Genomic DNA, 22,161 nt, shown 5'->3' on the forward strand with positions numbered 1-22,161 from the left:
TCAAACTATCCAGATGATTTTCCATAATTTAAGAAAAAGACATTACTCAGTGAATACAAATATGTGAACAGATTTTAATCTTATACTTTAAATATTAGAACATGACAAACACTTTGACATATAAAGTGCAAAGGACCTAACAGCTAAAGAAGTGTGTTATTTACATATTCACTTCAAGGACATATACACTGCCCAAACCAAAAGGAAAGATAGCATGAACTGCTTTGTGTAGAAATACTATCATAGTACAATAAGTAGAAATGAAAGATAAGAAACACACAGCATGAAAACACAATCACTTCTGATTATTGTTATTTTTTTTCTTAGAAGGAGATTATAGTTTGAGGACTTTATCCTTATACAAACTGACAACAAAAACCCCCCAAAAAATATTTTAAAATATTTTTTTTTACAAGCAGAGGTGATAGAGTTTGATACAATTCAGCATGAAAGTTAATGACTCCATTCTTAAATGGGGTAAAAAGACAAAATGAAAGAATTCTTATATATATAGGTATATATATGCGAGTGATACGAAGAAGCACTTCCACCAAAATTATGTTGATAATGTATTCACCTAATGGTGACAATCAGGACTTTAATTGAATGGATGACTTAAGATTACGAGACTACAACAAGGAGGATCAGTGATGATACTCACAAAAAGTCAAAAAGGAGGAAAAGTCTCGGAAAAACGGAAAACTCACCTAGAACATTCTTGCACCACAGGAAAGTAGGCAGGATGACTTCTTTTGAGTACTTGAAGAGTACTAGTGTGTTTTGGGCCTCTTTCTAGGTGGGGGCCCAACCTGTTTGGATTGCTTCTTTATATGAAGCTTATAGGCTGTTTTAATTGCCTTCTCCCGGACTGCCTTTTTTTTAAAAAGGAGGTATTTTTTAAAGATTTATTATATAAAAAAAAAAGTAAAAGGAGGAAATGAAGGAAATATCCGTGGATCGAGGATCTGAGGAGGAAAACCGAGGAAAGGAAAGAAAACCGCGGATTTCCGCGAATCCGCGGAAAAGTATCATCACTGGAGGATACATTTTGATCTACTCTAAAAACAGGATGTATTAGGGAAGTATAGAAACCTTGGCCAACCTCATAGGTGGGAGGGGAGGGTTATTGTTACGTGGGGAGTTGAGACAAACAAACCTATTTTAATCAGTCAGTGACAGAAAAACAGAGAGAGTGTGTAACAGGAAAACATGAAACTCAATTTGAACGGGTGAAATTTTCTAGAACAAATACCTTGTCTAGCTTCATCCATAAGGATCATACCAGGTGATAGACTGGGATCACTTTGACCAAGGCTTGGGTCAACTTGACCAAGTAATGGATGATGAGGATCATCAGAAATGTCTGTCACTGGAGGAGAGAATATGCTAGAGTTTTGGTTGTGGTTGCGATCGCGGTTGACAGAACCCCGTTTGCGTCTACGAAGTGCGCGTTTTGAGTCTGTCTCACTTTCCCCCCCTGAATTGCGGCTATTCTGACCTTTGGCATTAGCTGTGGTCTTTGGACTTTGGTTATTTCCTCGTCTGCGGGATGAGGTGAAGGACTTGCGAGGTTTCTTGCTGCAATTATGAGAAAGAAGATAAAAAATGTTTCAATAATTTTACAATTATATAATTGTTAAATTGACTTTCTGAAAACAAAATGTTTTTTAGAACAATATGTTAAATTGATAAATCAAGAGAGAAAAAGGTAAAAAGAAAGAAAAAGACTGAGATATTTGGTTTGAATCTGAAAAAATTGTATCTAAACTAGTTTTGAACCAAACCTTTGTATACCTCTTGTAAAAGATTTGGTATTCTATGACTTTGAGCAGTAGGAAATTGTAAAGTGAGAAAGAAAGACATTCACTGACTTAAAACCGGTGAATTTGTTCATATCTCTGAATGAATGTGAATTGGATGGTGACAAAAACTGATGTAGGTGGGAGTGATGATGATGCAGATGCTCCTGATTCAATGTGCAAAAGGGATGATGATATTCCATTACAACTAAACATGGATATAATTATGACGTTTCAGAGGAAGTGTCTCCAGCATTAACCTTGATGATCATTTAGATTCAGGTACTAGAGGTGTCACAGAGGATGAAGAATGTGATCCTTCAACACATTCAAGAAGTGTTGTCATTTGAAGTGGCTCAGGTGTGGTGACTGCATTATGAAACAGTCACAATGGCAACCTTATTGCAAGCGTTTGGTAGTATTTGTCGCTAATACTATCAGAAGACAGAACGGCAAACTGTTGACCTCCCTACCATCAAAAGCATGGTGGTATATAACCTTAACTTGGGAGGCGTTGATCACCATGGTCATTTTAGGTCAAATTATACTGTTCATTGATCCGGCCAATGCAGATGAAAATATTTTGTTTCATTTTTTAATGACCTATTGAAAGTCAATAGGTACAAAATTGCACTGAATAAAGACACTAGGCATTCAATCTTTCGCATGAATATTACCCAACAGTTTGTAAGTGAATTTTCAGCTCACTTGAGCTTGACCTTTTATGTATAGCAATATCCACTAAACATGCTCAAAGCCCTTTATAGAGATTTGGTGAAAGACCACATGCTTTTTACATTTCCTGTATGTCCCCGAGCATGTTTCCTATATTCTAAACTTACAGTCTGCACAAGAAGTGCCAAAGCAAAAGAAACAATAGATGAATGTGCATAGTATCAGATTAATTAATGTTCATAAGCTATGTTTTGGATGTTCCATGAGTTAGCAAAGCCCAAGTCTTCTGTCAAAAAACGTAATGCATACATACAAACAGAGAATTTGGCTACATTAAAATAGCCATCCACACCATTCTGAAGGCAGCTAGTTACGACAATGTCAGTCCGCCTACGGAAATCACCAAGAAAAATTCATAAAATCAGCCAAATATAAGATTGAAACCAGTTCTTTCTTTTTTTTTTCTTTTTTATTCCTTTGTTTCATCTCTCACTCTCTCTCTCTTCTTTCTCCCCCTCTCTCTCTCTCTCTCTCTCTCTCTCTCTCTCTCTCTCTCTCTCTCTCTCTCTCTCTCTCTATGTGTGTGTGAGTGTGAGTGAATGTGTGCGTGTATGTGTTACATGGTACACTTTGTTTATTTCTCACTATCCATGTATCACGGTGTGCGAAATCTCGGAATCTCCTTCTGCGACCTGCCTCACAGTATGGGGTCAATCATGGTATCATAAATTAATGGGGCGGGAAAAGGTCCATTATTTTTCTGTACTAACCAACTGAAAGATGCCAGAGTAATTAGAACAGAAGAATTGTAGGTTGAAGTGTAATAAAGTGTACATTTTCATTGCATTTTGTAAGCAAATATCTACAAAGTGAATGGCTACATTGTAATATGATTCAGCCAAAAGTGTCAGCAATTATTTCCCTGCCCTGTGTTCTGTCCAAAAAATAAAGACATTTCTTGCAATTATGGCAAAGCTACAAATATTTTTCAAACCAGATCTCTGATCGTGAATGCATGTCTAAATGAAAAATATGGCAACAAGCACTTTTCTAAAAAATGTTAAATATTTGAAAAGAATTGTTCCCATAAGAGTTTCTGTTTTCAAACTGTTCTCTAAAGTTATAGATGGAATCAGTTTTTGATTTGAGTATCTCATTCTAATGTTATTGCTCTCTAAAGATGGGTAAAAATAAAAAATTGGCCAGCCGGGACTGAGACCATCGCCCCAGGTAATCACCGGCTTTAGGAGGGAAATAACGCTTTTTTACATTGCGGCCAAATCAAGTTGGAATTTTCCCAATGCTTCGGCCGGACAAAGGATATGGATATGATGTAGATTTTAAACTCTATTCATTTCTTAATCTAATTATTTTCTAACCTAGAGTCATGACCAGTCCTGTCTTTGCCAGAAGCCTCAGGTTTAATTTCATCATTACCAAAAGGCATGGGATTAAATATGACAGCTCCTTTTACTGAAGGGGATATGGCTGATGATTCCATACAGTCATTTTGATTTGCGTCAGATCCAACACCTCCTGAAAAAAATTACGAGAGTTTCAACGATTAAATTTCACTAGAAGTACAGTGCAAGCTGTGAAAAAGATCAATGTTTAGTTTACAATATGCAGAATTTTAATAGAAGTACATATCAAATGAAAAAATCAAAACAAATAACAAAACAAAACAACTCCTTACCAGATGAAGCAGGCCCAGATCTAATCTGTCTCTGATTTCCTTGTGCCATAAGTCTGGAACTGAGAGACAGATCCATTCCAGCAGAGTTTGGCAAATGGAGATGTGGTTTTCGAGTAGGTAGTGGAATCCGACTTGGTGGTCCATTTCGCTTGTTAGCCTATCATTAAAATTAATATACTCATTGTACCAAACAAGCAAATTTCATGTTATACTCTATTAGATATTTATTGGATCATATTTTTCAAGATTTAAGTTGTGATATTTTTGACTCTACAGTGCTTCCTGTTATATTTGCATGGAAATATTCATCACCAGCATCATTTTACCTCAACCACCACCACCTCCATTACTGCAACAACCACCACATCGTCATTATACTATCACTACCACAATGACAACAACCACCACATCTTTATCATTATTACTATAACTAGAAGCAATTCGTAATGCAAAAGTAATGTAACGATTTTTATGGTGAAAACAAGTGCAAAAAAGATGATGTTTATTCACTGAATGTCAAACAAGTTTACTGAATGTCAAACAAGTTTAGAGGATAAACGTGGAGAACAAGTTGCAATTTTTGTGGCATTCAAAATAAGACAATAAACAAGAGAGTTTCGTCCACGGTGATAGAATATTCAAAACTCGAGCCAATGCAATGGCCATGGACATTTCAGTCATCGGCCTACTATTGTGCATGATAAACTCAACTATAAAAAGTGTGAAACACTTTACATGCTATGAAAATCACGAAAAAAGCCAGGTCTACTGATGTAGGGATGATTATCTTCAATCTTCAATGGCTTATATTTGCAAAAGGCCCCAGGGCCCCATTAATGCAAATGTTCAGTTACAGTTCAATCAAAACAGGGACAGTCACATAATACTTTGACGAGTGAGTGAATTCAAAACTGTTTTGAAAGTTTCCAAGCATTCAGCATTCGTTATGTCCGGTGGCAGGAGATCCCAGTCATTTATTGTTCGTGGGAAAAAGCTGCGTTTGTATGTATCTGTTCTTGTAAATGTGTGTATGTATTGTGATGCATTGTATCTATGGGTAACACACTTATCTGATTTGCTTTTTATGTAGTTTGTTTTGATGATGGGTGTGTTTGGGTCGTTGACGGTATTGTGTAAGGTAACAATACAGGATATCTTGCAAGGGTTTTTCAATGGTTTCCATTCAAGTGACTGGTTGCATCTGGTTGCAAATCTTGCAGCTACTCTTTGTATTTTTTCAATCTTGTCTACGTCCTTTTTTGTATAGGGGTCCCACACAGCGCTGGCATATTCTAATTTTGGCCTGATAAGTGGTGTGTACACATGGGCTTTAATTCTTCATCGGCATTGGTTTATGTGTCTTTTGAGAAACCCCGGCATCCTACTTGCCTTTGCTGTGATATGTTCTATATGGTTTTGCCACTTTAGTTTCTTATTGAGATGGACTCCGAGGTATTTTATGGAGTCAACATGTTGTAAAGGATGATTATGCATTGTGTAGTTGTGAGTATAAGGCTATTTCTTGTTTGATATTGACATGACATAACATTTTGATGGATGGAACTTCATGTGCCATGTATCTGACCACTTCTGGAGGGAATCAAGACCTTTCTGGAGGTCATGTGCATCTGCGCTACTATTGTCCTGAAAAGTAGCTATCGTCTGCAAACAGTTTAAGCCTGGTTTGTAGGGATAATTAGTTTCCAAGGTCATTTATAAATATCAAGAAGCACAAAGGCCCAAGTACTGTTCCTTATGGTACTACTGGTAAGACATTACATTTTTTGCTTGGGTTTCCGTCAATGACAACTTGTTGCATTCAATTGCAAAGCCAGTCCTTGAATCAAAGTAGAAGATTTTGCGGTTGTTGTTCCATATTCTCTGACTGATTTGTTTCATTACCCCAATATTCCGAATTCTGCTTTGCTTGAGTTTTAACAGTAATTGTTTGTGTGGTACAGTGCCAAATTCTTTAGAGAAGTCTAGTACCAGGAGATCAATTTGTTTTTTGTTGTCTAGTGATCTTGCAATTTCTTCTATCAATTTCTATTAATTGTGTCTCGTATGACTGTTTTTTTCCTGAAGCCATGCTGGTGGTCGACTAGTATGTTGTGTTTGTTGAAGTGTTCCATGATAGAATGGAATGTAATGTGCTCTAATATCTTGGAAATGACTGGTTAGGGATACAGGTCTATAATTTGAACCTAGGTTTCGTTTGCCCTTTTTATAGATTAATCTTACAGCATGACAATGCATCTCCCCACAATGCAAACTACCTAAGAGAATAGATAAACAGACATGGTTTACAATCTTTACTCTATCTACCATATGGTCCTTTTGAGTTTCGCCTGTATAAGTCATTGAAAAAAAAAAGTCTGGCCAGGAAAAGGTTCGTAAAGGATGAAGTACTGGTGAAATATGTGACATTTTTTCCAATACCATGAAACATTTTTTTTCAGAGATGTTTTTTCTTGGTCTGTAGATGAATCAACACAAGTGACTATATCGAAAAATAAATGAGATGCATATCTACATTTTTTGGAGTTTTGTACCATTCCCATGTTTTGTTTTTTTATTCTTTGCAATCTTTGACATTATTTCTCGTAAACCTATCTGATAACCCCATCTTAACAAAAAGTGATTGAGGGTGGAGAAAAGTACATATCAATGGCAGCAACCTGGTAGTGCAGACATTGTGGTCATAAGCCTATTTTGAACGAAAAAATTAAAAAAAATTTTTTTTAAAGACCATATAAAAAAACTATCATCAGGAGCTTAAAATTATCCTATACCTATAGACTTTCAAATGTAAAATGTCGCAGAAATTCATGAAAAAAAGCACAAGAATTTAAGTAAATCCTCTTACCAGGTTAACATTTCTGAGTTGCTGTACTTTATCCTCCTCTCTAGATTTCAGACTAATGTTGGACTCTCCAGACTTAAAACTGGCTTGAGATTCTCTTGACTTCAGTGCTATATCCCCTTCCCTTTGGCGCAAGTTGGACTCAGTTGGTAAATGAAAAGGCATACGATTCTCCTCACCAGCAGTCGTCATAGAGAGAGTAACAGTCAAAACATCTTTGGCTGTTGGTGTTTTGGATGGACCAGTGTATAGGCTACGGCGTCGATTAGTTTGAGGTTGAGTAGCTATATTGGGCCTGCTTGCTAAAAAAAATAATTCAAAGCATTTTTGTCAGGTTCAGATATTTTGATGTTAATAAATGATAAATAATAAATTAATTTCTAACAATTAACATATTCATATTTGCAATAAAGATCAGTGAAGTCATTGATATAACATGTTAGACAACTTTACTTGGTCATTTGCAAAATTCATATTAGCAGAGACATCAATTTTACAGGAGGAGGAAAATATGTTACCATGTCCACCAGGAGCTGCTTCCCAAATCAACAAAATTCCGTTTCTTTAACTTACCCCTACTTTTTATTTCAACAAAAACATAAATGAAAACAAAAATATATTTTTGTTCAACGAGTTATACTATTTCATGAAAACAAATGATGAGCTGTGCAAGAAAAAGAGGGACATAAGAAAAGGTGCATTTTTAGCTAATTAAGCACTGAGGATTTCAAATTGAATTTTTTGAGCTTGGGGCCATCCAAATAAATAATATATTTGAAAAGAATGCCCTCCATCATCTGATAATTTTCACACTCTAGGACCCCTATCAATTATAAATGTGGTGTGTATGACTTTCTCGGTACTGGATTATGCAGCAAACATTTGAGAGATATAAGTGTCATAACGAGGGCAAAGGATTGCATCAAATAAACAGCAGTTTTATTCACATTAATTTATAATATTTTCCGAACAAATACACATTCAGTACGGAATTTGTTGTGGATTTTTTTTAGATTAAAAAGTAAAATTTTGTTTGAGGAGGATTACAAAGTTTCACTATAAATCTAAAAAATAATAGTACCTACAACCAGGCTGTCCCAAATTATCAGCGTCCTAGCAACAAGATGAGTTGTATTTTGTTTTGACAACCTTCTCCGTTAAAAAAATCATATCAAAAGGTGTAATTCTTAATTTACATTGATAAGAGATAGTAAAAAAAAAAGCATGTCCTTCCACCACGACATTATAAGATATCGTTGCTAGGCATTCCATAAAAGAATATAGATAATTCATCAAACAAGATGTCTGATATCAACAGGAATCACCGATGTTGTCCAAGTGAGCAAATTGGGGGTTAATAATCGTGCCCAAGAAAAAAAACGAAAATACCTGAAGCAGGGCTCGAACTCGAACCTTCCAGCACAGTACAATGCCTTAAGCAATCGGCCACTTCGCCTCATAAGAGATAGGACCAGAGATAAAAAGAATTATAATGACCCAATTTCCAGTCACAAAACTTACAGAGCAAAAAGAGATTCTTCTTATGGAATTTTTCATAATAGGAAGCTTTGGAGCTATTACCTTCCCTGACAGGGCCTAGCTCCCGTTTATTATTGAATCTAGAAGTGGCAGTGTTATTCTGGTGGTTGGGACCAGGATAAAGTCGACTAGAGACCTCTTGACCGGGACGGAATCCACGCTGGACACCACCATTTCCACTTGGTATAGATGAATCATTGAGACTGGATTTCCGTGACATGTTTTGTGATAATGGAGAGGATCTGTTTTGATAAATAAAATAAAAACAATATTTTGATATCAAAGAAGATTAACAAGGTCTGGTCTATTTGTAATCATTCACGTTGCAATGTATATTGTTTTATGAACCAATCATTTTGTAATTTGGTTTCAAATAAAAGTGATAAAAAAAGAGTATCCTGAAAGGATATGTTTTTTTCAAAACCACTGTTATTTGTCAAGGTTTTGTTTTTAATAAAGCACTTTGAGCACGTTTAGTGGGTATTGCACTATATAAAAGTCCAAGTTTTTTTGTTTTTTTTTAAATAAGGCTAGCTAAAAGATTTGGGACTAAAATTGATTTAACTTTGAAATCTCAAGATGACGCTAATGCCATGGTGGGCAATTTTTACATTAATGACACATATTTTTTTATTTACTCAAAAATTGTGCCTGACATACATTTCACCCCAAAAAATTCAAATGTCCCTTGATCATTTATATATCATTGGTCGAAAATGCCTCTAGAATGTTTACAGATTGTTAATTTGAGCAATTGTCATAAAATAGCCATGGTGATTGGACTGTGATTGGGACACTCTCAAAGCAGACAATGGAGAAATTTATAGAAAAGCTGTAACTACACTACAGCCTCATTATTAAAATGTACGTGATTTAAGTCAGAATTTTAATAATCAAAAACACGGTCTTTGCTTTCTGTCTGGTTTGGGACTTCAGTAAAGTTTTCTTTCGTCTATTAGACCCATCCCAGAAAACTTGTCCAAGAACTCTAGTACTTCCTCCTTAAAATGTTGCAAATTTTAGTCCTTATTGCAAACCATTAGGTTTGATGTTGGCGAGAGAAACAAGCTGCGTCCGATCCGTCAATATCCTTTTTTTTTTGGATTCAGTATGATATTTCCTTTGTGCTAGTCCGACTCTCTTTACAATAATTTCAACAGCCTTGTATGCAGTTGAAAGGGGAATATCTGATCTTGCAGGAGTTCCAATAGAATTTACGATTTCTTCCTGTCCTTCAGAGTCATATCAATCAAAGCTAAAAAATGAGGTCACTAATGTACAAGTGTGTTAAACTCCTCAATACTTTTGTACATAATTATGCCAAACCGTTTTGCAATCTGAAACAAAGTTCAGGAGCTATTGGCATTTAAATTCAAAGGAAAAAAAATCTCATCTATTTTTTTTGGTCACAATCCTAAGAAGGAAAACATTTAAAAAGCCATTTTGCAATCTGAAACAAAGTTCAGGAGCTATTGGCATTTAAATTCAAAGGAGAAAAAAAAACCTCATCTATTTATTTTTTTGTCACAATTCTAAGAAGGAATACAATTTTTGAAAATAAATCACAACAACAAAAAAAAAACAATAAAAAAAACAAACAAAAAGAATTAAAAAAATAATTTCAATTTCATGAAGCTAATTAATCAAAAATTGCATGTTATATTAGACCTTTGAACTAAATTGTACAGAAATTTGATTAAAAAACTCACGTCGCTCCCTTTGAATTAACATTACGATAGGAACTATTCCTTGCAACTTTAGGTTGTCCTCTAAGTCCCCTCAGATAACGTCTAACAGTTTCCTTTACACCATGAAGACTGCTATGTTCTGACATGGTGATGCGAGACCAGGGATTGGAATTTGTCATATCTAAAGCTGCTATAGCAACTGCTTTGCCAACCTAGATTGTTAAAATATGGAATATGAAATAAAGTAATAAGAAATTTTGAAATAGGGAAAGGCGGTAGGAAGAAAAACCAATAGAGAGAATGGCTTTTTAAAACTTATATTCCATATGGGAACAGAAAAACAGAAAATTCTTCTTATTTACACTTATCTATTTCGATGCATTAGGTTTGAAAAATGTTAAGCAAATTAAGCCTCAGAAGGCTATGTAAAAAATGCAGGCGACACAAGCATAAAACTCCCCGATTACATAAAACCAAAAATCAGACTTAAGAGGACATGACAACAAATTATCAGTTCAAACATCAAGAACAGACACCTGCTTACACTCTTTCTTTTACTCCACCGTTCATTTATGGAATAAGGTCTCTTGAGAATTGATATCAACTAAAAACATTACAGAATTCACAGAATCCTTAGAAACATGAAAACAAATATAATTAAATGATTACATCGTGTATTTTGAAACATGTTTGTGAGTGTGTCTTGAATTTTATAAATGTGATATAGTTGATCACGCTTTCCTGCTTTATCAACTGTCAAATACAGTCAGGTCTCTCTAATCCAGAACTCTACAATCCGGATGTCTCCATTATCTGGACAGATCACTTGGGGATGGATTTCTTCTTCTTTATTTATACACCATAATCGGGATAGTCTTGTTTCCAAATCCAAACACGTATTATGGAAACAAGTCATAACAGTATAGAGGATTTATGACTCTATAATCCAAAGATTTCACTGACCAACATTGTCCTGTTGTTATTTTCTGCAATGGTTGGCTTAAATTACTTAAGAATTCTGAGTTCAAAACTATATGCCACTTTAGGCACTGATTTCACTATCCATATTTCAATGTACTCCAGACAAAATGCTGGGAATGGAGGTGTTCGGATTATGGAGACGTGACTGTAGTTTGGTATTAAAGCTAAAGACTGGCTAAAATCATATCTTATTGACAAGACCCATTTTTTACCGGTCAATGGAAATCTCATAAAACTTCCCCCTGGCTCCCCCCCCCCCACCCCCCGGCTCCGGTTCTGCACTTGGTGCCATTTTATATAAATTGTATGCCATGTCTTTGAGTCTCATCATAAGAAAGCATGGCATCCATTATCACATGTATGTTGATAACCTTCAACTATACAAAAGTATTAACATCAATAATCTTGATACTCTTAAAAACATGATTGAAGAGAGTGGATAATCTATCAAGTCCTTGATGACAACAATAACAACAACAACAAAAAAACAAAAAATAAACTTAATTCAGAAAAAAAAAGATTCTTTGCATTGCATATTCAAAATCAAAAATTCTTCAGCTTAGTACCATCACTATCACTGGCAACAATTCGTCATTTAGAAATTCAGAAAAAAATCTCAACATTTTACTGGACATCAGTATATCTATGAACTCACAGATTGTACTGTCAACCTTATGTATAAGGAGCTCTGAAGGATTTATCACACGGAATCCTTATCATCGTATGACTCCATTTAAACATTTTTAGTGTCTATTTATTTCTACGTAAGACTGTGGTAACTCTCTTTATTTGAGCCTCACTGACAAGAAAATTTAAAATCTACAAAGAGTTCAAAACAGTGCAACGAGACTGGTTCTTGGGAAAACTAGATTTAATAGTAGCCCTAAGGATTTGTTAATTGCCCTTCAATGTCTTCCAGTGAGGGCAAGGATTGAATACAATATATATGTTTGTTTCGTTATACATCTTTAGATTCTACAGCTCCCATTCACATCCAGGATCTTTTGGTCCGATTTGAACCTCAGATCTCAAAACTTCAAAATGATAACTTTCCCCAAAACCTATTTAAAACTTTTTGGTGATAGCTCATTTGGCAAATCTGGAGCACCAATCTGGAACACCTAACTGCCATCCGTGAGGCTCACTATCATTCTTTAGAGTTTTTAAAGACTTTTGAAGCTACACTTATTGAAAAGATGCTTGGGAAAGTTTGCTTGTTTTTGTTTTTTATTCTTCTCTACTTATTATTTTTTTCATTTTTGTTTGTGTGTGCGGACGCGCACTGCAGACAGGTGGTCTTCTTGAGCATATAACTCTGAGATATTTTATACCTTTTATCAAATCGTATATTTTGATCATATATTTAAAATATCTTATTACTTATAGTAAAAATGCCTTGAGGCTTAGACAAAAGGCACAATATAAATCTACTACCATTATTATATGTATATTGTTTTTTAAACAATATAAAAACATTATGACTTAAAATGTTATAGTAAATTAAATATCATGAGAAATGATCTACCTCTTCATAATGTGCCTGTGTATATTTGGGAGGAAATCCTGTGTTAGGTGGAGGGGTAGCCCTACCGTCGTCCCCATAGGCTGGTGGGATTGGGTTCACCATGCGACCTGTGTTGTAGTTGCATTCTAGTGTGTAGCTGTACAAAGACAACATTACATATCTGTTTAAATATCAAATGACGATTTTTAAAATGTTATTATTTGTTTTTGACTCATAATAAAAGACAAGCTATAGTCAAGCAATAAATGGTGTTTGAAATTTTCACCTCTTTCTCAGCTAAACATTAATTATAGACCCACCATTTAAAATCATAAAGTAGGCTGGTTCACATCCACTTAATACCATGACATAGTTTTCATAATACTGAAACCAATAAGTCTACATGACATGTTATGACATTATTAAACTGAACCAGGAGATCCTATTTATCATAAAATTTTGATTTTCCTGGCTCAAAAATGTTTTAAGTCAACAAAAGGCAGAATGAATTCTTCCTCTTCATGAAATTTGCAAATTACCAATGACGCATTGACGCACTTGGGAATTTCTAAGCTGGTGGTATTAACAATATTCTTCACTGTTCAAAGACAACAGGAAGAGTTATCGACAATAAAAAGTCATCAAATTAATAACGTTCAATTTTAAGTAACAAAGTCTTTGATGGCATAAGAAAACGAAATTCAATTATATCAAATAACTTTCCTCATAAATTTACACTTTATGGAATTAGTAATAAACAAAAATGAATATAACAGCTTAAAAAAAGAACAAAATACCAAACACGGAACGTTTCGGGCTTAAAACCCTTCTTCAGCCAACAACAAAAAACAAAAGAAAACTTTTAACGGTCCACAGCTTCTAGCAGTCTAGTATCACTTTAACTTTATGGAATTGAAAAAAAAGGGGTTAAATTTAATGAAATAGTTTGACAATGGTCATGTGCATTAAAAAACAACTATCTATATAAATGATATTGTGGTTAATCTTTTCCTACAATGATATTCTATATAAGAGCTGAACTCCCTTTCATTTTGATTTATATTGAAAATTATGAACTGCATTGATTCGTCAAGGTATCAAGGTCTCTCTTGAAAAGTTGCAGTCACACTAAAAAGAAAAGTGCAAGGAATAATCATCATAAAAAATCGGCCTTTCTGAACTTGAAGTCCGATCTTATAAAACTATATTTTCTGGTATTTATACTACCTTGCACTAGTGTATGATACCAGACTTTTCGTTTTCATATTTTGATCTCACCTGTGAATGATTCCAGTGGCCTTGTAAATGGCAACCCTCCCACTACCTTCCTTGGACATCCCATCTCTTTTGTCTTTTGTGTACATGTTCTTCTCAGAAAAATTACAGCCAGTAAAATCGAAGTGAGCAGTGTTCATAGCAATCAATTTTGGAAACAACATATTCTCAATCTGCAATGATAATTCAAGTCATTCAAAAATACTAGAAAATCCTTTTTATAAATATATAATGTGAAAAAAAATCCACAGAAAATGAGCATCACGACTTGGTGTTGGATCAAGAGAAATCACATTTTCACAGTTAAAACTAAATGAAGAAAGCGTTTTCATTTATTACTATGCAAATCAATTAACAAGCATATAATGAGATAAGTGTAATTTACCACTAGATTACGGAAGAAAAATCTAATTTAATTTTCTAAAAATCGTTTTTTTTCTTCTGTCAAGTCTATAACCTTAACTATATGGTGGATGGACATTTGTAGAAAAAAAATGTTTCCCTGTACACTATGATCAGTTTATATTTTGAACAATGTACTAAGGATGATCTTAATAAAGCATTGCTTTTTTCGATTTCTTCCATGGAATCAGCATGTGCTTCGATATTTTGAATCACAATAAGGTATGTAGTCTGGAAATTTGTGTTTCAAAGGTTCGTATCTTCAAATACAAATATTATTTATGATTTACAAAGAATATGTATCATCTAAAAATACCAATTTTTGTGTCAAAAAATATAAATTCTAATTTAACTGCACAATACAAGTTTGTTGCTTTCCTAATAAAAATCTGTCAATAATTAGAAAATTAGTGGAAAGCAAATGAGTCCAAAATTTTGGTGTTTTTAGGTTGTTTGGTGCGGAACAGTTGAGTTGGGCATTTTGACTTTTTTCAAATTGTTTATTTTCACCTATTTGATTAACAAATTTACAGCAATTTCACAAAACATGCAAATTTTTACCCATAAAACTGGCAAAACGGGTCAGTCCAATAGTCATCTTAAGCACTCTCCTGTCACCTGAAACAATCAGCCCCATGGTTTGTGAGTATTTTGTCACCCTTATGATAGAATTGCATTGTGACACCTGACAATGCCATTTATCTTTTTCATATCCTGAGTGATGGCTGATTGTATCAGGTGACAGACAAGTACTTAAGACAGGCATTGACTTACTTACTTACTTACTTACTTATCCGAACCAGCGACCACCTGAGCTCTAGCCCTTCGGTCTTGTGCCATGACGTAGAAGTTAGATGTCTTTTGTAGTTGTTCCAGGTGACTACAAAGTGTGTTACTGATGCTTGGATTTGGTGGGAGGAATGTGCATCTCAGGTCTTCAAGAGGTTGACATTCAAGCAAGTGGTGTGTTACTGTTTCATTGGGGTGTTGACATAGGGGGCAGGAAGGGGATGTGTCTTTTGTAATTTTGCTTAAATGGTTGTTGAGCGGTATGTGTTGTGTTCTTAGTTGAAAGATGATGCTTTGCTGGTGTCTTCTGAGCTTATTTAGGTAATCAGTCTTTACAGGAGTGGTCATATGGGAAAACATACATCTACCCGTGGTGCTCATTGCCCAACTGTTCATCCATTCTTCTCTCTTATTTGTTTTGATTATTTGTTTCGCTGTGTCTAAGGATACTGGAATTGATGGTTGTAAAAGTGTTGATCCGAGTCTGGCTAGTCTGTCTGCATTGTCATTTCCTGGTATATTTGAATGTCCCGGTATCCACTGGAGAGATAAGTCTACTTTGTGTGTTGTAAGGAATTCATCTAGTTGAGATCTTAAACTATTGAACATTGAGGAGAGTTTATCTAAATCGAGAGCTTGGAGAACCGATTTGGAGTCTGTGAAGATGACAGTGTTTTGAAGTTTTGAAGGGTTTAGCTGGAAAACAGAAGAGAGGTGTCGCAGTGAGGCTTCTATTGCAACTGCCTCTGCCTCGTAGTTTGAGCAGGAGCTTCCGCAAGAATTGTGGATCTTATCACAGGTTTTATCTGGGTATTCTACTTCACAGGTTTTATCTGGGTATTCTACTACAAACCCATACCCAGCATTTTTAGTTCCTTTGTGGGCAGATCCATCTGTGTAAACATGTATCCAGTTGTCTGGGTATTCTTGTATTGTCTTCATTGCTAATGTTTGTATATCTGATTTGTTTTTATTTCTTGTTGTTTCTTCTACGAGGTTAGTCTTTATTTTTGGAAGTTTTAGTTCGGCGTATGGAGGTTTTTGACTGATTAAAATAGATTTTTCTCTGTTTTCAGGGAGTCTGTGTCTTTCATTCAAGTTGTTAGCAATGTGTAGCAGGGATTTTTGTTTTAATCTTGTTCCTGGTTTCCATTTCTCTGCCAGAATTTTGTTTGGATGGTTTTCCTCTTTTCGTTTGCATCTTTCAACCATTTCAAGCACTGCTGATTCTCTGCGAAGTCCAACTGGTTCCACGTTAGTATGTATTTCACATGCTGCTGTGGGTGTCGCCAGCCTAATTGTAGTCATTCAGTGAGAATGCATTTTTTCATATCACCATAGTGAGATTTTGTTGTAAATTATACAGTCTAGGACATACAATAGATGAATGGTATGCAAAACAATTATGTGCGGCTATATGATCTAGTGGTATGACTCTCAGAGGGTCGGAGGGGCCAAGGGTTTGAGACACGCTCTGAGAGACGCATAGTTGAGTCCTTGGAAAAGGCTTGGGTGTAAAATGAGTACCTGACTGTAAACGGCATTGTCTCTGTCGGAAAAAATAATAATTGTAATATCACCTTAAGAAGTCATGTCTCGTTCTACGTGTTAAATGTTTCTATTGGTGGCCCTTTGTAAAGCGCTTTGAGCATGTTTAATGGATATTGCGCTACATAAATTCTCAAGTATTTTAAAAGCAACCAGAACTACTGTGTAATCTTAGCACATGACCTGAGAAAAAGAACATTGTTTGTCTACACTTTGTTGCTCAAATAGTCAGGTAAAACTACCACTCAGGCATTGTGATCGGTCATTTGATGGTGTGAACCGCCATATGGTTGGTTGTCCCATTCCCAAATTCATTTGCTCGGACCTACACACTTTACCTAACTGATTTTGATCGTTGATGGCTTAAAGATTCGTCCTGATTTATGATAATTTCTACATATGAGGGTATAATAATTAAGGAAAATAGATGAGTACCTGTTTGTAATAGCCTTTCTTTCCCCGCAAATAATGCTGGTTCTCCACTAGTAAATAATAATTATACAAATAAATACATGAATGAATGAATAAATGAACAAATAAATATATAATTAATTAAATAGATAAATAAATATACAAATAAATAAATTTAAAATAAAATAAATTAAAATAAATAAATAAATAAATAAATAAATATATAAATAAATAAATAATAAATACATAAAACAATTTTTTTTAAAACAAAAAACAAACCTGAACATCTTCATTTTCAAAGTAGTTTCCATAAATAAAGCAGCCTCTTTTTGATGCATGTCCATGAAGATCAACGTAAAGAGCTACTCCACTGGCATGGGCTGGAATTTGACACAAGACCGGATCTCTTAGGTGGGGAGCATTATTTCCGTCACCGATCTCCAGTTTTCCAAAGTCACCTTCATCGTCAGAACCTTCATTTCCAATTCTCTCTGTAAATGTGTTGTTTTCATTTTCAGAGTCAATGCCAAAACTGAGTGCACTGAAAAGAAATATTGGTGGCCTGCATGAGCATTTAAGTACAGCATTTTATGTATATTAATATTATATGAATGCAAAATATTTATGATATACATAATCCTGAAGTCCATTTTAGTCCACAATATGATTAGGACTATTTCAATTGCTAACATGACTATCTTTAAAGCCTCGTAGAATCGTGAAGACTCAAAATATGTAATGTTTTACAGACTTCTTGTAAAAAATGAGTCTGTTTCCTTTACTTCTTTGTAATTTCAACATTTCTTAAGTTAGAAAATGATAGCACACTTTATGCACTATTTCTAATATGAATATAGTTTCTACCTGTTTTTATTCAGCTCCTCTGACATATTAAGAGAAGATAATTTGAGCCTGAGATCAGAGTCCACTTGCCTTGTATCACTCACACCTTGATCAAAAAGACTAACCTGAAATATCAATTGCAGGTAAAATATCACTTTATGAAAAAATACTGATTCCTTTTAAATCTATCAAGACGTAAAGATTTAAAACCACCAACGTTATTTCTATCAAATAATAAAAAACAAAAAACAAACCCCAAACACCTTTCAAATCAAGGTGGTGGCTCAGCAGGGTGATGTCTAGTAACAATCCAAGAGATGTTAAGTGTTGTCTGGGAACAGTGAATGACTTACTCTCGTTAAATATATCAAGATTTAAAATTAGAGATTTGAAATCACAAATGTTATTTCCACCAAAATAAAAATATTAAGTCAATGTCGTTGATGGCTCAGTGAATAGTGCCTTGTAACAAGAGATGTAAAAAGTGGTCAGTGAACAGATGAAAGACCGTACAAAAGTTTAGCTTAATTTTGTGTCTTGGGTAAGGCACTTAACACACTTTATCCCATTCAACTCAGTAGTGAATGAGTATTCTATTATAGGCAATGATGAATATTGTAAGAGTGTTAAAAAATGCCTTACAAGTAACATGTATTGTTTGAAAATGAAATCTGATTCCATATGGCGAAACCTACTGATCACAGAGATTTTATGGAAGAGCGTTACATATGTATTATTCATATTTATATATATCACAATACATATATCTCAGCACTTCTCTATCATCATTATTTGCTTTTTGCTCAGTTTGATAACTGATTTGAATTATCTTAACATGTAATAAATACATCTATCAAAATTCAAATCAGCATTATAATCCGTTGCATGTCTTAAACACTAAGAAGCTACAAAACTGATATTAGCAGTCACAGCAATTAGATGAATCATTGTTCCTTTGCATTCATATTTCCTAAAAGCTAAGAAGCTTCAAAAAGAAAGGATAGAAAGAAACTAAACAGAACTAACCAGACTACTTCCAGATGAAGATCCGTGCTGAGCCATATTGGTGATAGTGGTGTTGTGAGCATCGCCATCATCCAAATCAGCTAAGTCAAGAGGCTCCACCGAAATTGGCTTTTTATCCATTAACCCAGGCTGTTTCTTTGACTTGCCATTTTGACCATTTAAACCAATCCATGGATTTGATGATGGCACAGGAGTGGTAGACTTATTAGCAGCTGTGACAAGTTCATTCCCTACAGCTGCTTCAGATTGCTCTTGGGTGGATGAGGGGTGATGATGATGGTGATGGCGATGATGAATATTCTTTTCTATAGGTGTTTTGGCATGAGATTCTCTGCTATTATATGCAAGAGAATCTTGCATATTGTTTTCGTTTTGATGATGGCTTCTATAACTTTTATTTTCATTATGATTTTGACTATTATGATGAGACTGTGAGTGGTGTTGATGATGATGATGATGAGGATGATTAATTGGCCGATGTGGGGTGTGATGATTTGCTTGTTTAATATCATGAGGCACACTGAATTTTAAAGGATCATCATTTGTGGACTGTTGCCCTGGAGGATAGGTCATACTGCCATCAAAGCCATGCAATTTGTTAACTTCATTGTTATCAGTATCACCTTCACTTTTAATTCTGTAAGACAAAGGAGGCAGATGACTATTTGGTGGATGCTCCAGACTTTGATTATTATCATTGACATCTCCACGTGCAGCATACTTTGCAGAACTTCTCCCAGATAAAGGTGTTTGATCGTAATGATATTGTATATTAGAAAGATTGTTATCACTATTCTGCTTCAATTTTGCTGTCTGCCGATTATTTTTATTTCCACTGTCACTGTCATTTAAAACAGAAGGTGCTGAGAGGGTGTAAGTCCGTTGGGTTCCCTTTTCATCATAAGGGCTTCCACTGCATGTGATGACGCTGTCCAATTCTGAAGGTGATGGTACTCTTTCTCCACCTGGGAACTTCAGCTGAATGGAATTCACTCCAGTTTCAAGTCTATCTCTTTCTTGTAAGTGATGATAGATTACGACACTCTTTGCAGCATAGATAGATGGATGAGTTAATGGACTTGGGTCCAGATAGACCCTGTTGAGGTTCACTCCTCTAGAGTCAGTTCGGTAGTGTCCTCGCATGACACCATCTGGATTGAGCATTGGAATCAATTTGAAAACAAATTGTCTCCTTAACTGTTTGGCACGTGGATCTTTCTCTCGTAAAATGAAATCAAGAAAACCATTGAACACAAAACTGGCTGGAGTCTCTCCAGGGTGGACTCGACTACTCAGAACAAATACCTAAAAACAATAGAAATATAATGAAGTTGAGTGTGACAGTACAATAATTTTATAGCTTTTTTTTTTGTAAGGCTCTAATATTTGCAAAATATCTATTTCAGATCAATCTAATCTTAAGACATTTGAACATGAAAAAATATAGTAGCACTTTTGCTTTGAAATTTTATAATCTCTTTTTCATATAAATCAAAACAATACATACCCGTTTCCCTTTAAAACGTTTGCAACGAGGGGTATTTTTGTCAGGGAATAAATGCTGATCAAAACGAGGCTCCACATGGTCAGTAAGGCCATGGCAAGAAGAAATAGTGATCAGATCAATTCGTAACTTGTCTAAACTTTCACACAACAACTCTCTGTGATAATAAATGCCCTCTGGATCAACGCTGTGTAATAGAAATGAGAATTTATGTCAAATAATTTAGTGTGGGTAAGGGATGTGTAGGACGAGGTTCAACGGCTTGTAGGTATTTGAAGGATAATGAAGATGTGGTTAGTTATTTTCATTGGAACTCGTTAGATTCTTACAAAAAAAATCTTATCTTGGTCTTAATTTCCAAGAAGATGAAAGGAAATTGGTTTTAATAATAATGCAACACGTTTTATGTGACAAGCCAAACAGGCTGACACCTTGTGAAGTCTCTGAAAGCTTTTGGATGTTTTTATCTGTAATATTGGTTTGCTTTTAAGGATCTATAAGATTTTGATGAGACAACATAGAAGGAAGTATATTCTGACAGGGATATGTTCTCATGCCACCCAAAATGTTTGAAATTTACTTCCATATTATTTCAGAAGTAAGGTATTTTCATCTGAGGTGACATTCAAAAAGTACTATAAAACATATCTGATAAATCATTCTTTAATCAAATAATTTTATCAATAGATCTGTTAAACGGCATAATGAAAAAATAAATAGCCTAATAATGTGTAACATGTATTGTTTTCTTCTCTTGCCAATGAGTGCCTAGAGCTGCTGCAATTGTCACTATACAAATATGCTATTAGATCTGTCATATCAAATATCGTAAGAGCAAATCATCTCTTTAGGTGAGAAAAATGCAACACATAGTAGAGTGATATCAATCAAAACGAATTAAGATAGTATTGGACTAGAAGAAAAACATTCATAGTATGTTTGCAAATATTTATACAAAGCAACACAGAATGCCTCGACTTATTATCTACATTAAAAAAACAAGAGCCCAGTTTCTTTTCCTTGTTAACATTCTTTATCAAAATTACTTTATATTTATAATATATGTGGGGAAATACATGAAAACTAATGATCACCTGGATGAAGTATAACCGCCACCCATTGGAAATTGTTTGTCCAGCAATGTTAATTTTTCTTGACATTCAGCGTATGACCAAGGGAAACAAAAAGCAAAATATACAGTTCCACCCCGAAGATCTGGAAAGCGGTAGGTAAAACTTAGGTTGAATTGGCCTTCAACAGTCTGGTGAAAAATAGAAGTAATTTATTATGAGGAAATTATTATCATTTAAAATTGAAATGAGTAATTTAATCTACAATCATATATCACTTTAATTGTGTCTTATATTGCTCCCTTAATTTATGCATCTTATTTTGTAAAAAGAGAAGCCTCTTCTTCAATTTTCAGACTATCACTGAGTCTTAGTCTTAGAAATTATCCCTGTAAATATACTGAGTGACAAAAGAATTGCTGTAACTCTAGAACGCAATGTGAGCTCAAGACGAATCTCAGACAAATTACAAATGAGGACAAGGTAAAAGCAACCTAATGCAAATTTGGTGGGATAAATGAGAGTTAAATGGTTAAATTCAATGCTAA

The 22,161-nt window shown here is 34.7% G+C and overlaps 1 protein-coding gene across 12 annotated transcripts in view; it reads right to left on the minus strand.

The window, feature by feature from the left end:
• Positions 1-22,161, minus strand: part of LOC144980745 (cytosolic carboxypeptidase-like protein 5) — a 44,013-nt gene that overhangs the window by 12,888 nt on the left and 8,964 nt on the right. For 8 of the 12 annotated variants that reach the window (XM_078928531.1, XM_078928493.1, XM_078928511.1 and 5 more), the window contains 13 exons: positions 21,638-21,804; positions 20,547-20,730; positions 19,040-20,344; positions 18,035-18,138; positions 17,450-17,711; positions 14,024-14,193; positions 12,767-12,902; positions 10,282-10,472; positions 8,615-8,814; positions 7,037-7,335; positions 4,171-4,327; positions 3,854-4,010; positions 1,253-1,578 (listed from right to left, as the gene is read on the minus strand). In XM_078928531.1, coding sequence (XP_078784657.1) covers positions 1,253-1,578; positions 3,854-4,010; positions 4,171-4,327; positions 7,037-7,335; positions 8,615-8,814; positions 10,282-10,472; positions 12,767-12,902; positions 14,024-14,193; positions 17,450-17,711; positions 18,035-18,138; positions 19,040-20,344; positions 20,547-20,730; positions 21,638-21,804 — 3,658 coding nt within the window. The remainder of the gene's footprint in view (positions 1-1,252; positions 1,579-3,853; positions 4,011-4,170; positions 4,328-7,036; positions 7,336-8,614; positions 8,815-10,281; positions 10,473-12,766; positions 12,903-14,023; positions 14,194-17,449; positions 17,712-18,034; positions 18,139-19,039; positions 20,345-20,546; positions 20,731-21,637; positions 21,805-22,161) is intronic. The other 4 variants (XM_078928562.1, XM_078928582.1, XM_078928572.1 and 1 more) reach the window with 1 other exon arrangement.

Source organism: Berghia stephanieae, chromosome 1 (assembly GCF_034508935.2).
Source record: "Berghia stephanieae isolate SIO BIC M18660-M18661 chromosome 1, UCSD_Bste_1.3, whole genome shotgun sequence".
In the NCBI taxonomy this organism is placed as follows: domain Eukaryota; kingdom Metazoa; phylum Mollusca; class Gastropoda; order Nudibranchia; family Aeolidiidae; genus Berghia; species Berghia stephanieae.